The sequence below is a fragment of the Hippocampus guttulatus genome, chromosome 10, assembly GCF_054856545.1.
Source record: "Hippocampus guttulatus isolate MCC_2025c chromosome 10, RoL_Hgut_1.0, whole genome shotgun sequence".
Classification (NCBI taxonomy): Eukaryota; Metazoa; Chordata; class Actinopteri; order Syngnathiformes; family Syngnathidae; genus Hippocampus; species Hippocampus guttulatus.
The window spans coordinates 5731791-5747660 of record NC_141270.1 but is presented as its reverse complement, the minus strand read 5'-3'; the positions used below and the strand labels follow the sequence as shown (position 1 = coordinate 5747660).

Below are 15870 nucleotides of genomic sequence, written 5' to 3'. Positions count from 1 at the left end.
GGAAATTTACATTTTTAATGTCTTGTATACAAATTACACACTGTTCACAAAAAAAAACCCAACAAAAAAAACAATGAATAGAGGTTTCAGGTTGAAATTCCAGGCTGAACGTAAAATCCACTTGAATCTTTTCAGGTGAACTAAAATTGACATTTGAATGTGAACGCCAGCAGTTCAGTGATTCCATACTTTTTGCACAAGTAAATTTTAGGATGCCCACTTCTGTGCCTTTCTGTGACTCTTCCAGTATCTCCGTTGCAACCTGCCGATGACATTCTATGAGACTCAAAGCTAAGGGGCGACTACTGTCTGAGAGCATCCCGTTTGCAACCTTCCAGTGTTGAACTACAGTTGATTATTAATATCTAGATTTTGCCTGTTTTGCTGCCACTTCTCCCCACCTTTTATGAATGGTGTAGTTGTAAGCATGGGAATGTCTGACCAGCCCTCAAGTGTGATATTCAAATTTTAGCAGCTCGGTGATTAATAAGCTGCATCCATTACTGGAATCTCATTGTACTCAATTGTGGAAAAAAAAATGCACGTCACCTTTACGTTACATTGTTGGGAAGGCAAAAAACTCCCTGATGGCAAAGACCAGTCATGGATAGCTGGATGAGTTTGGTGGCGAAGAACACCGGCAGGAGGAACTATTGGAGGCTTCCTGAACGAGACACCGAAACCTCAAGCTGGTCCTGATTCTGCACCATCAGTGTTGCTTTCAACAAGTACTTTGAAGTTCACTTTTATCAATAGCAATGATTGGCGATTGATGACGACGTGGGAGTATCGCTGCGGTGGAACAGTTCTGAGATAAACCAGGAGGAGCACGCCGGGGTTGTCGTCTTCCTGAGTGGCAACAAAACACAAAGATTGTATCATGTGAAGATGGTCCAATCTATCCTCTATACTGGGATAAGAATAACAATTAAGAAAACATTTGCTTCATACTCATTTCAAATGGCAAAAACAAAAACTCACAGTGAGGCGCCCTCGTTCATCTTCCTTGCTTCCTACAGTAAAAGAAAGACAACAGACGTTTCATGCAAAATCATAAATTTACACGCACACACACGCTCGCACGCGCACAGGCCTGGTGTACTAATTGAACAAGCCACCCAAGCTGGTTTTTGAAGTAGTTGTCACTCATGGTGATCTCCCTTGCCCGCGAGCGCCGTGCGACGATAAGCTCGTGATTAACATTAAAACCCGTATGCAGATATTTAAAACAATGTGCCGCAAATCGCCTCCATTAGCCTACAGTCTGGATTATCAAACAGCAGCGTGACAATTCCCCATCAGTCTGCGAAATGGTATCATTTGATATGTTGAAGCAAATGAGGGGGGAGGGGGGGCACTACATTCTACTTTGAAATCAGAATCATTCAGAGTTAAACGCATAATTTAAGCAGCCGATTTTGAAAATGTCAACGTCATCTCTCTCAATTAATGGAGGAGGTGCGGTGAAAGTGTTCGGAAAAGTTCCAGCGAGCTGATAGGAGACTACTTGGTCCATGACAACAAAAGTAACGGCAACTGCTCTTCCGCTTCTGTGTGTTGAGAATGTTGGAGAAAAAAAAAGTTTTGAATGACAACGCTGCTTGTGTAAAATGTAAAAAACACATTTTGCATGATTTTTTTTTTTACATTTTGGTGTAAGACGATTGATGCAAGGTGTGTCAGGTGACTTGACGGCAACATTCCACAAAGGGAGGCCGTGGCCGGTCAGGCTAGCCTGCCGGTGGTGTTTACTCTTATTTATATTCCTGCGACTCTTTCACCTGCAAAGGTTAAGCTGCAGGCTGAGATAAGGCGTGTGTGTGTGTCTGTGTGTGTGTGAGACACGACACACAGATAGTAGTGTGTGACAGACACACGCAAGCACATACACAAGCTAGTATCGGTATCCTAGCGGCTGAGTTCATCGCTGACTGGTTTGTCTTTCACTGCTAAACAACCCCCCCCAAAAAGTTAAGAAAGTCAAATGATGTCAAAACAATATCACACGATTGTAGACTAGTGACAATTCTCTGCGGTCTAAGGACTGAGGCCTATTGAAGGCAGCCCGTCCAACCTTTTTTGGCCAAAGATCAACTTTTTGATCAACAAACGTCCTGCGATCGACCGGTTACCGCACACGCCGCCCGCCCCGATGAGCAATAGACAGAAGGGCCCCGAAAATGAACGAAACAGAAAATTAAAAGTGGACGCAAACGTTTGTGTAATCACAAATCACAGCCTAGCTTAGTAGAGACCTGACGTGTAGGCATGGGACAGCATGTTATCGATTTTAGCTCACGTGTACCATTTTAAAAGGCTTCTCCCGGCCTTCCGGATTCCCATTCTTTGCCCGTGCTCTCGGTGAATTGTACACGAAACAAACTCTGAATGGAAAAAACAATGATAAAAGGTAGAGCGCGACAGCTCTGATCACGAGCTGCAATTCCAGCCTGCTGACCGCTAACAACTTTCCGATGATGCGAGTCACGCGCCACCGTAGGTTAAAGGTGACCTGCTTTTTTATTATTATTTTTTTAATCCTCTTATACCACTCGCGATCGACTTGGGACCAGTCCGCGAGTAAATCGTCGCTCGCGATCGGCGATTTACTTGGTATTGGCTGTGGTCTTTGGTCTGTGGAATATGGTTGATGGATTACGGTCAAAGTGCTATGGTCCAATGGTCTACCAATTTGACTATGGTCTGTAGAATACGGATTATGGACTACGGTCTGTGGACAGTGGTTGAAAGGCTCAAAACTAACAAACTCTGTTCGATAGCGTCTATGGTCAATGTGGTAAAATGGCCTCTGGTTGATTGACGGACTGTGGATTCTGGCCAGCGGTGCTCTAATTGACGATTAAAGTGAGAAACAGATGTTAAATTGCCACCACCACCAAAAAAAACCAAAAAAAACAAGCCGCTCTGAGAACGAAGCTGGGCGGGACTGCGGTCGGCGGCCATCAAAGAAAAGTTGGGCCGCATCCCAGATTGCCACTCATTCTCACTCCGCAATGGATGTGGATTTTCGGATTTGGGGGTGTTTTGGGAGTGGGGGTGGCAGGGAGCCGAAGAGCCCCCAGACTGCCATTGTGCTCTCACACGGAGCCAAAATGCTCAAAAAGCTAAGCTGTTGCTTGTTTCGCATGAGAAACAAAGAAACTTCATCTGAGAAAAGATGACAATGGCGGAATGCTACAAGAGGAAGGGGGTTGATATATAACTTTTTTTTGTTAGTTTTTTTTAAAGGTGAAGGCTTTTTGAGCATCTGTCCCTTCGGGATGATCTTTTTCTTGGCCTCGGTCAGAAGATTCGGGGGGGCGTGTTGCCAACATGGTTCCTTTATTGAGTCTTTGTATTTAAAAAAAAAAACGAACTTGGCATTTGCGCATCTCTGCCGCTTCGGACCTAAATTGGCCGACAGGAAGGGAATTTGGACGGTGTTAGAGGAAGGCCGGGTGGACGGAGTCGTCGGTCAAAGAGCCGCGAAAAGCATAGGGAGGATGCGGAAAACACAAATCTCATCTAAACATTCAACACGGGAGCTGTCCCGCTTTCACAAGGCAGCCACGGATGCTCGTATTTGTGTGTTTAGTCACACTCTTCATTCACAGTGCCTGGTATTAAACCCATCACGGGGGTTTCGTCAGGCGTTCCAAATGGCGGCGTTTTGAAAGCACCGCGGACCCCAGTAAGAGCGTAAGAGCCAGAACCGATACGGCTTTTGACATTTCAAACGTCACCAGAGAGACGACGGCGTTGGCTTTCATCCGCATCACAATGAACACAATGATGAAGCGCAAAATGTAACCAAAAAAAAAAGCAGCAGCCCACGAGGAAGCTACATGTCATTTTTGCGAGGGAGATTATTATTATGTGCAATACAACATAAAAACAGACAGATTTGGGACATGCTCACTGTAATACAATGTAGGAGAATTTTTACAACGTAGACCAATGGCCCCGGCAAGGGAACGTTCGTCCGTGGCCTCCATGTGGTCTATGGACGAAGAATTCTGGACTATGTTCCACTGACTATACGGTCTACGGAAAACAGTCTATCGTCAATGTAATGCGATCGACAGGCGATAGTTTTAAGATCTCTGGAGTATGGCCTGTGTGTTTTGCAGATCTGTAGCCAAAGCACTTTGGACCGCGCCTTACAGTCTGAACGATGAACTATGGTCTATAGATTATGGACTACCGACTATGTTTTAATGGCATTGCCAGAAATTGGAGGAGTTTACACTAATGGACTATGGGGTAAGTATTTTATGATCTTTGAGCAAAGGACTAATGTTTCAGGATTATGGACTATGGTTTTCAACCTAATGGATTAACGTTTACAGATTAGGGATTAGGGAGTGATGGACAAGGCAGAAATTGCTGGCCTACAAATGGTCCATGAAATATTCACCGTGTCTATTGACTCTAGTCTGCAAATTAAGGTCGATTGTCAAAGGACGAGGATATGTGGACGATGGTCAATGGACTATGATCCGTGGAATATGGCCGAAAGGGCGCGGTCCATTGACTGTGGTGCATTGGATATCGTCTCTTGAGGATTATGGTGTATGGTTTTAACAGTTTATGATCTAGAGACTATGGATTGTTGTCTCTGGCCTATGGTTTATAGTATCTTGGCTATGGCCTATGGAATATGGTTAATAGTCTGACTTCGGGTCTCTGACGAATAGATTTCAAAACTATAGACTCGGTGGACAATGGACTGTTAGTGGACTTGATGCAACACAGATGAGAAACAGTTCTGCAGAGAAATAGTTGATACGGAATAGAAAAGGTCGTGTTCCCACAGGATTCGAAGGTATGGAAAGAAATTTTTATAAGCAACATTGTACAATGTAATGGAGAGACGTGTAACTCACAGTGTTGTTTTGCGAGGGCTTGAGTGCGGTGGTCCGGTTGGACTTTGGCTTTTGATGCCTAGGCTGTAGGCACTCACACGGTTCCTCTCTCTCACGGCATCTGAAAACATTGAAATGATGTGGCCCATGCGTGTATTTAAATACAGTGCCATGAAAAGGCCCAAATTTGAAAGAACAACAAACTTTAGTTGCTCCACCCGTTCAAGTGAAGTGAGGGGGCGGGGGGATGAAGCAATTAAGGTATTGTAAAGTGGGCATGTGGTCAAGGAGAGCCAGTCGCTGATTCACTTTCAACTCTTTATTCAACGGGACAGTCAATCATAGAATTACAAAATGACTACACTCACAAGGAGCAGACGTTAACACTGCAATAACCATTCAATTCAATGTCATGCTTTGGCCCCGCCCCTTCAAAGCGCACAGGCAACACGCGAATAGGACCCGGCCATTACATTTTAAAACCAGTTTACTTAATTATGTTATGTTCTGATTTATTATGCTTTCATACGATACTGTGCTATTTTTCTTCTTAAGACAACAAAACCAGACAACGACAGTGCTGTATTTCCATTGAATGCCGGCAATTAGCTTGATACACGCTCATATATACCATTGAAGTGTCATAATTTTTCACGATGATTTATGTTTTCCGGTTGGGAAAGAAGATCTCTTTTTTTGGAGGGGTGGGGGATTTCACGCCGCGACAACAACACGGCAGATCCCTCCTCAAACGAGCGGCGGAGGTTGTACAGAACAGCAAGTGGGAATGCGAAACTGCAAAACTAACAGCTGTTTCTTTGGTGGGGACACGCTGGAGCTAACAGGCTTTGCGGCAGAGTAGACGCGGATCTCCAGATAAAGCTCCTCTTGTCCCGATGCCAGTGCGGAGGCCCGGCGGCCGCATGGTAACTTCACACGCAGGAGCTGCGTCAAAGCCACTTGGCTTGCGCTTTTGGCAAAAAAAAAAAAAAAAGGAGACGACCCAGAAGAAAAAGCGATAGCATGAAAAAGAGAAAGCTTCGCCTCCCACTTCTGGTGACGCTCACAATGGCGTATCTGCGCCCATCGCTACACTTGTCAGCCAGCAGCCTTTTCTGAAAGGACCGTCGCTAAGCTGCACTGTGATTCTTCCATTGTGTGTTTTGAGAGCGCGATTTACAAAAGGACGTGCGTGAATCTAAGACGACGTGCGCAAAAAAAAAATACAAATAAAAAACATCCTTCGGATCCAACATGCGGCCTCGTGCGTCTCAAAGATGTCAAAAAGCATTTTCAGGAGACCGAGTTTCAGATGGAACTCAGAATTGCTCCTGCAGGTTCCTGGAAGTCAAATAAATTAATCTGTTGGGTTACACCAGATTCTTGTCAGAAATGCTATGAAAAGTGAAGCGCAAGATAACCTTTGAGCCTTCATTTCCTTCACAGAATTGATACATTCGAACAATTGGGCTCTGATATATCGACAATGGTTTTTAGACTCTGCCGTATGGCCAATGCACTTCCAATGAATAGTTGTCATGGAATATGGCCTATTTACTATGGTTTGTGGTCGAATGGTGTTTGGACTATGGTCTATGGCATATGTGTCAAACTCAAGGCCCGGGGGCCAGATGTGGCCCGCCACATCATTTTAGTTGGCCCACGAATGCAAATCAAAGATGACAACTTTCATGATACTTGCTAAAATGTGTTCCAAAGTTTAAAATGTTCATATCTTATAAATCAGTGACATATTGTAAACATTTTCTTGTCACCAAACGCCACATAACAGTTACTTAAACTTATTTACTTAGTTGCATAAAACTTTATTCTTTATATATTGATTTCAGTCATCATGGCCCTCCAAGGGAAACGGTAACTAAAATGTGGCCCACGACAAAAATGAGTTTGACACCCCTGGTCGATGGACTTTTGACAGGAGTCTATGGTACATGGACTGTACGTACTGTAGTCTGTGGTTTCCAATTAATGGACTACTGATGATATTTGGTTTGTTGACTATGGTTTTGGGATTAAGCTAAATCCTGTAGCAACATACGCTACAAAAAAATGACTTGACTGACAAGGCTGAATTGGATTTCAAAGTATATATATATATATATATATATATATATATATATATATATATATATATATATATATATATATATATATATATATACACACACACACACACACAAACACACATATAATATACGAGTTTGCCGTGTAACGTTTGCAAAACGAGCCGTGACAGGTCGTGACCTGAACCCATAGCAACTGTGATGTCATTTTTACTCGACAACAAGTGGCAAAATGGCATATTCTATAAACGCAATGATACTCAGAATACATATCGTGTTGCAGTATGACAAGTGGGGCTGTATAGAACAGAAAATATATAATATATTTTTGACTTCGCCTTTAATGTCCACATGTCCCAATACATTTGCCCATAGAAGCTCATCAAACAATCACCAACTTTTCTTGTTGTTCTCGCTGCCTGCCCGCCCGGCTTCTCCAATGCCGTCTTTTGGGTCCAAGGCTAGGCCGAGCTGCGGGTGATGCAGGCAAATCATTGAGGAGACAATTAAGAGGCTTATGAGGAGGGCCACGAGAGCGCGTGCTGCGCATCTCGTTAGGGACCGAAGAGAAACGCCGGTTTTCATTGGCCTTAGCATCTCGAGGCCGAAGGCGGACGACCTTACGCCGGCGAGTTAAACGCCCCTCGGCGATGCGCTTCCTTCCTCATCGGACATGCTCGGCCGGTTTACGTGCGGAATGAGAACGTCGCCGGGTGAGGAATGGTGAGTGTGTAATCAAGAATGTGCCTTGATCCCCTCTGGTATGCGTGCTCTCCGGAGGCTTTGAGTAACAGCACGGTTTGGAAAAGGTATTTGGAATTTAGCACTAAAAAGTCCATTTAACTGACTGACGAATTACTAAAGGAGAGGTGGTAAATTTGAATACAAACTCTCAATCTATACTTACATTTTATTTTCTATATTAATTTTGATCACAATATTGCCAAGGAAGTTTATTATTTATAAAGCAAAAACTAAAATATATATCAAAGACCTTTTAATATCACTTTGGTCAAATTGAAAACCTCTCCTTCAATTAAAAAAAAAAAAAAAAGGGGCACTAACCTTGATAGCAAGAAATTGCGTGTGAAGATTTGCGATACATTTGCATATCAGGGTAGCGGGAAGTTCAAGAAAGAAAATTTACTTGAATGTTTTTTTTAAAATAAAATGTATCACACATTTTAACAAAGGAAGCCAGATTGAAGACTTTTTAACACCAATTCCAAAGCTAGCCTTCACTCGGTGCTCTGAATTATTATAAATATTTAGCAAAGAAGGAAGCCAGAATATTTGAAGACACGTTGCATGTAACATTTTACAGCAGTTTGAAGCAAGTCAAATGTGAGACTTTTTCAAGCCACTTGGATTCATTCAATCAATTCACAAGGAGCGCGTAACATGGGCCTGTCAGCATTACATTCCAATATTTGGGAGAAATTTGGAGTAAAATATGATTGGATTTACTGGATGAAAATCTTTTGATAGGTTTCAGGAAGCCAATGTAAGACTTTATCAGCACACGACATTAAATAACCCTAAAGCAATATAGAAATGCCGTTTGTTGTATTTCAGGCATGTTGACACAAAGGAACAGTATTTAGGGAATAAATAACATTTTTAAAGATCAATCAAGGTTTCATTTTGTAAAAATCTTGCAGGTATTGTTTTCAATTGACCAACATGAGCGTGAGGTCAGAGAAGCCTTTGAGAGTGTGTGACGTATTTTAAGATGTTAAAAAAAATAAAAAAATAAAAAAGTCACCTTCAGTGTCTTTCCGGTTAATCACAGTGATTTTTTCCCGTCCGTCGCACGCTTCCGCCACTTGGTGGGCCTTCCTCTTGGCCACCTCCGCCAGCACCAGCTCATCCTTATCGCCCGCCACGTAATGGAGGTCCTTTGAAGGCACGGCAAGAGAGAAAGACGCGTTAATCTAAAATGAATCTGGACCGGGGTGACAATACTTCTCTTTTTGGAGAGGAGGCACGGCAAAGCGGGGGTGTAAGGTGGGAAGAAACGGATGAAATGGAAAAACAAGATGTTTGAAGGCCAACATCAGAAGCACGGATGAAATGTCGCTTTTCCTCAGGAAAACTTTGAAATCAGCCTGCTTGTGTGGTTTTGAACTGCAGCGGGATGTTATCTGTCACATGTAGACAGCGGGAGGAGTTTCACACGGGAGCACATATTAGCACAGCAGCCTATATTAAAAAAAAAAGACTTTGTACCCTCGGCATGGTTCTCTTTGAGCCCCAAATTGCCATGAAGTGTTAAACTATGCCAACCAAGCATATGACACTTATATTTGTCTTGGAGGACCTCAAAACAAGATCACCTCAAATCATCTTTCGCTTATTGAAATGAATAGGAATGCAAATTTTTATGCGTATACGTATATGGACATCGTCCTGTTCCTTCTAGCGTTTGTGCCGTAGTGACCTGGCATAGGGATATACATGGAGACGAAGGGGATGATAAAGAAGATATGCCTATGAGCAGTGTTACATTATCCGTCTACATGTTACGCCAGCATTTGTATTCAAATATCCCTCGCTTAAAGGGTTACACCAGCGCAACACCAACGATTCATTAGGCCGTCTATGGCGTTCTGCATTAGGGGAGGGAAAAAAATCAGATGACCAAGTATTTGTTTAGGTGTTACTTGCTGCAACAGGTTTAAGAATCACAGAAGAAGAAGAAAAACAAAAAAACAACTGTGGCACTTTCCACCAAAAGGGAAAGACAATCTAAACCTTGCCAAAGTGACTTGGTGTGAGAGTGAATCACATCCGGGCCCCCACAGTGGGGCTCCCAGGCCGGGTGCGGGGCCCTGGGGCCCATCAAAGGCTGCGGCGTGTTGAGGAGAGCCTTTCCGCATCAGCGACATCACACGAGCGCACCGTGGCGACTCGGGGCTCGCCGCGGATAACCCTCAGCTGCTCAAGGCTGCGCCCAGCTGGGCCTGCACTCTGCCCTAATACCCCCATATTGGAGGGCCCCCACAGGGGCAAAAAGACGAGGAGGAAGATGATGATGCAGTGGAGGAGGAGGGCTCCTGCTCACCACGAGAGATGAGGCGCAAAGGGGAACGCAGGCCGGAAAGGCTGAGAGTGGGGTGAGAGCGGACGGCGGTGAGAGAAAATGGAAGCGTATGAATGGGAACAGATTGGGTAATTATAGTGCGGCGTCTGCCCTCTGTGGCAGCCAGTTAGGGAGGAAATGTGAAAATGGACGACAACAAAACGGCCTCAATGAAAGCTCAAAGGAGCCGAGGCGGCGGAGAGCACGAGGACGCCGCCCCCTCAATTAGACGTGAACCGGCTTCACCAATTGATAACAGGGCAGGGGGACTCATTTGGTGAACGATGATGTCACGACACAGTGAAACTGAAATTTACCGCGATAAATTCTAAACTTTTTCCACGTTGAATATAATCGATAAAACTCTGAAAGAAAAAACAATTAACGGAGGGGGGGAAAAGTACAACAACCTGGCTCCTGGTTCCATATAAATGCACACCCTCACGGCCACAGTTTGCTGCAGTACCTTTGTCTTATAATACAGTGCTCGCGCTTTCTGGGTGGCAGTCTATCAGTGCGTCATATATTCCTTTTCGAACTTGCTTTTATCAGACAATTATACCTTTTTCCACATGCAATTGGGAGATTTCAAGTGTGTTCTATATTTTTCTTTGCCAGCTAAGCCCGTAGCCTCGACATATGAAGAAGATGGTAGATTGCTGTAACAGCCAGGCACACGCCAGATATTCCTGCGGCGACTTCAGTGTTGCCTCCTGGCAACGCCATTTTGTCTTTTCATCAATTTTGGAGGGACGTCAGGTTCTTGGTCATGTCAGTGTTGTGGCATATTTTAGGCAAGATATCGATATCATAATGTATCACGATACATCGATGCGCTAGTATCAAATATTGGAATTGATGCAATCTGATGTTAGTCTTTAATTTCCCTCAGTTTGGGAAAGAAAAAAAAACTATTTTATTGGTAGAATTATGCGGGAAATCATAGCAAAGCGTGCCCGCACAGCAGGGAAGCGATATTGCATGACATACCCAACAGGACAATATGAACGTTTATTCCAGTTTAGCGCTTCATAAAGCTGTCTGGATCGTGGAGAGAGCGAGAGAAAGGGAACAAAACAATGAAGAAATGCAAAGAGGGAAAGAGAGAGGGAGAGAGAGAGAGAGAGAGAAGCGCATCAAGGCGACTAAGCGGGGGATAACAGTAATACTGCACATAAAACCATCAGATATTACACCTCTTATTTCCCGCCGTTCAAACGCAACACTAATCTTATTTATACAAGAGCTTTAGGGGTTGTGCCGTGCCAGCTAACAGCGGCGCTGATAAAGAGGCCTGTGTTTTAGCGGGCCGGTTTTTCAGCAAAGGGGAGGGGTGGCTGAGAGCCCAATATTGACTGATATTTGGGTGACGTCCAAAGAAATGACGGATTAGTTTAAATGACGCACATTAACGGGCCGCGCGTCGCTGTCAAACGGGATCAAAAATGACGATTGGTTCCTTTTAAGGGATTTAAGCCGCACTTACGCGGCGGACCGCTCTCATTTTTATTACCTCCGCCAAGGAGGTCGTGATCTAGATAAAGGTGCGGTTTTGTGTATTTTAGAAAGAGGTGGAGATTTTTTTTTTGGGGGGGGGGCATTTTCCCTTGGGCCTTGGTGGAGGTCTGCACTCTGAGGCGTGATGATGGGTTTTGTTTTTGCAGTTTCCTGCACACAGCGCCAATTCTGATGGGAGCTTCAGCAATTCAAGGCATGAAAGAAAGGCTCAAGGATACAAATGAGCGGATAAAATTTTGATATGGAAAATAGCATGGTGATTCACTGTTAATATATTTTTTTTAAGTTGCAAATAGTTTATATCATGATTGAATTGATGCACATGTGCTCATAATATTATAGTTCAGTACAAAATGGAACATGAGGGGGAAAAACATATTATAATAGTTGGATTGGATAAACGTTATTGTCAAATGTACTGTATGTGAAACATACAGCACAGATGAAATTCCTTCCTCTCAACACAAAACAATAATAGTGATGTTGATCTCACCACAACTCCTGCATTTATTTTTAATTGAACACACATTTTAATAAAATCCTACTAAATTCTTGCGTTAACAGAAGCCTCCAACAATATCCCACCAAAAATTGTGCGTAATACAACAAAAAGATGATAACTGCGACCTGTTTGCCAATCCCAATGTAAATATACCGTCACGGTCATGGGCTTGAACACATTCGTTCAACTACTGCGTGGATTTACACACATTAAAATGAGCAATGCAACTCCGAAAATGAGTTCTGTTTTCGGGGGGAATAAATATGCTAAATCAAAAGTGTTTCGCGATGGACTTTTCTTTTATCTTTCGCTGACGCGCAGCTCTGGACTCACAGCAAATGCCCAAGTATGCAAATGATAAAATACATTTACACTAATTAAAACGGTCTTAATCCCGGGACATACGCACTCGCACACACATATGTGCATACACACACCTGTTAGCCTTGTGTTTCACGAGCCCTTGTATCAGATAGGCATTAAGGACTTTCATAGACGCTAATTAGTCATCCGAGAGACAACAGAGAGCTTAATAGCGAGAACGTGTGATACTTCCCCATCAACCAGCCATCCCTCGGTGTCGAGATAGAGGCGTAGGATAACTGCCGAAGGGGTAGGGAGGGTGTCAAACGAGCTAGCATCAGATTGGGCTATCACACGGTTTTTGATTTAATTAACAAGCGGGTACGGCGCACGAACAAGCTGCGAAGAGATCAAGGGAGGGGGGGGGGGGATGCGGGGAATTACCTAATTGCCTGTTTTATCATTATCAAAGGTTAATTAGGAATATGTGTGTGTATATATATATATATATATATGCATGCATATATATGCATACACACACACACACACACACAAATATATGTATATAAATATTAGCTGGCATGGATTGTACTATCGCGCTGTTTTTTATTTCGTGAAAACAAATGTGTATCAAGCGCTATAACGAGCCGAAAAGAGTGTGTGTGTGTGGGGGGGGGGGGGAATTAATCAATGGCCTTGCTTATTTTATTATTACCCAAGTCATCATAGACTCAGGGGAGACAGAGCAGTGTCAATTATCACCCCCCACCCCCGACCCCAATATTGGAAATGACTCAGTTACCCACCCCCCCTCCAAAAAAAAGGACCTCTACTAGTACCCCACCGTGACCTCTACCCAAACACCCCCCCCTCTCACATACACACTCCTGACCTCACCTTTTCCGTCCTCCCCTTCAATTTGGGCCGACACTAAAGTGTTTCACTTGAACAAAAGCTTTCTTCTTTTGGAGCTCCATTGTTAGCGGTTAACAATAGTGCCCGGGGAGGGGTGGCGGTGGGTCAGGGGGGGGCGAGTATCATGCTGGGTCATCTGCGTGGAGTGTGTGTGCATTTTAGCCAGTCAACCATGCGTTATTGAGTTGTGCAGGCAAGTTAGAAGTCGGAAAGTGTTGGGTGAGGATGGGGTGGTTTGCGGGGGTTGGGGGGTGCACCCTCATTAACCGCACCCCCCTCAAAAAAACAGCCCAGCCCAGCGGCGTCGGACAAGCGGCAGGTTAAAGCAACATAACAGCCTAATTAGAGCAAAGGGTGAAATGTCAGTGTTGACTTTTGCTGCTCGCTTGATCACTGAGACAAAAGAAAACAATGCTAACGGCTAAAATGCTAACCTCTTTAAGACCCTTTCCATTGAGGTTAACGCCGCTCATCCATGAGAAGCTCCATCACCAATGTTCATAGCTTGAACTATGGGAAATCCTGACTTTTTAAATGTAATTAATTTAAAAAATCTATGTGGGCAGTGAGCTGAGATTAAATTCACAATAAGAAGCACTTGTCAAATAGTGACAAAAAAAAAAAAAGCTTCAAGCTACTTCTTGCCACCCCCAATTTAGGTTTACTATCAAACTAAACATAAAACAATCTTTCTGTATTTAAAATAACCACAAAGCTCAACCTTTCAATCCGCTAATTTATTAATAATACTAAATAGTATTCTTGTTGTGGTGCCTTTAAGTAACGGATTGAACTACCGCTGTCGCAACACATGAAGACAGAATTTTATAACAGTACTCACAGTTACATATATAATTTATTCTTTGCTAAGAACAACTAATATTAGGTTTTAGGCCGTATTGATGATCTGAGATTCAATGAATAGTGCATCGATCTGTCTGTTTTGGTGGCCATGGCAGGCAGAGTGGCAAAATGGCCATTGAATTGATGTAGTCTGAAAACTATTTTAATTATTCGTAGTATGGACTGTTACTTATCTTTATTTAAAAAATACACTATAAAACTCATTAATTCATTCCCCGAAAATCAACATCATTTTTTTCATTTTAATCTCAGGTACTAATGTATATCTTGCACAATTGTTTACAAAGCATCTTTGCCATCTAAGAAAGCCTTCATTTCTGACTACCTTTACAGCGGTACGATCAACCCCCCCCCCCCCACACACACCCCTGCCCCTTTCCTCTTTACTTCCGCAACACGCCCCTTCACTTCACCCTTTCAAGGTCCACAGCCTAGGCTCCACCTTTTCACCGCAACTCGGGGCTGCATATTAGTGTTTTAGACAGAGCAAAAGCGAGGGGCCCTGGACGGCTAAAAAAAAAAAGGGATGGGGGTCCACTGCATGAAGGAGCATTTCACCATAGAGTGGAAGAAAGAGAGTGAGCCCAGGACCACTGAAAAGGCGTCAGTCACACCTGCTCCCCCGACACTTGAATGGGTTACAAGTCAAATGCAAATGGAGAGAAAGGAGGCCGCGAGCTTAAATGGAAAGCCGAAAGAAAGCGAGGTCGCACAATACCAGCGGAGCCTCTTGAACTTCATGTGAAACTCAGGTGGCGGCGCACCTTTATTGTAGGCCATTTTGTGTTTGCTGCTTCACAAGTGAGAAGATGAGTGCGTGGCAGACTGAGAGGGAACACGTCCAAAAGGCGTCATTAGCTCTCGTGATTGTGTCACCGATCTGCAGTGGATCACTTTATGCGGGCAGCTGCTGCCATTCACAAGATTTTTGGGGGGTCACAATTAACAGGTTTCCGGAAATTGTGGCTACTTATGGCAAGAGGCCTTATTTATTTCATTGGGGGTGGGGGGGTTTATTAACAACAACGACAACAAAAATCCAGCAAATTTAAACCTAAACAACACACGTGGCGTAGTTTTTGAATTTTGAATACATGTAGGTGCCTTTAAGAGGCAGGGCCTGGTGGGACGCGTGTGATGTGGGCGGGCCTGTGCGCGAGTGTCTGGGCGGGAGATGTGGTCGACAGCAGCTCCTGTGTGAGTGCGCTGATTGTGTTTGTGTGTTCTGCTGTTCTCCCGGTGTTGACTAAACGGCTAAAAGGTGTATCGGGAACTGTGGCTCTCCTTTCCCATTTGCAGGGGACATTAGAGTCAGTAATTATACTTTAACTCATTCAGTACCAGCCAATTCTGGACCAAGTCTGAAAAGACGTTTAAAAACGTCTTTGGGAGTGAATGAGTTAAAAGACATCACATACACACAGTGGGGTAACTCAACTATTGAAAAAGGCATCTATTCATGCCTATTTGCATATTTTCATGCTCTTTCTGGAATACCCTAAGATGACATCATTTCCTTCTTCTGTGGCACCATGTTAGCAGAGGGCTAGCTAGCATTGGCCACTAGCTAATAGCTCTCTGGTTTGACAGCAAACAGCCACGCGATGGAAAATCCAAGTACAGAAACCAAGGTGGCAAACATCTTAAGATGATGCAGAAAAAGGACCGCTATTGTCAGTGGTGGAATCTAATGGCTGATTATCTGCTAACAGCTGGCTGCCCAATGAAAGGTACAGC

At 43.8% G+C, this 15870-nt stretch overlaps 1 protein-coding gene across 5 annotated transcripts in view; it reads right to left on the bottom strand.

The window, feature by feature from the left end:
- The window catches only part of wdpcp (WD repeat containing planar cell polarity effector), a 56396-nt gene continuing 40526 nt past the window's right edge, over positions 1–15870 (bottom strand). For all 5 annotated transcript variants that reach the window (XM_086122165.1, XM_086122164.1, XM_086122168.1 and 2 more), the window contains 4 exons: positions 8715–8847; positions 4887–4986; positions 982–1013; positions 1–849 (listed from right to left, as the gene is read on the bottom strand). In XM_086122165.1, coding sequence (XP_085978291.1) covers positions 998–1013; positions 4887–4986; positions 8715–8847 — 249 coding nt within the window. In that variant the 3' untranslated portion in view covers positions 1–849; positions 982–997. The remainder of the gene's footprint in view (positions 850–981; positions 1014–4886; positions 4987–8714; positions 8848–15870) is intronic.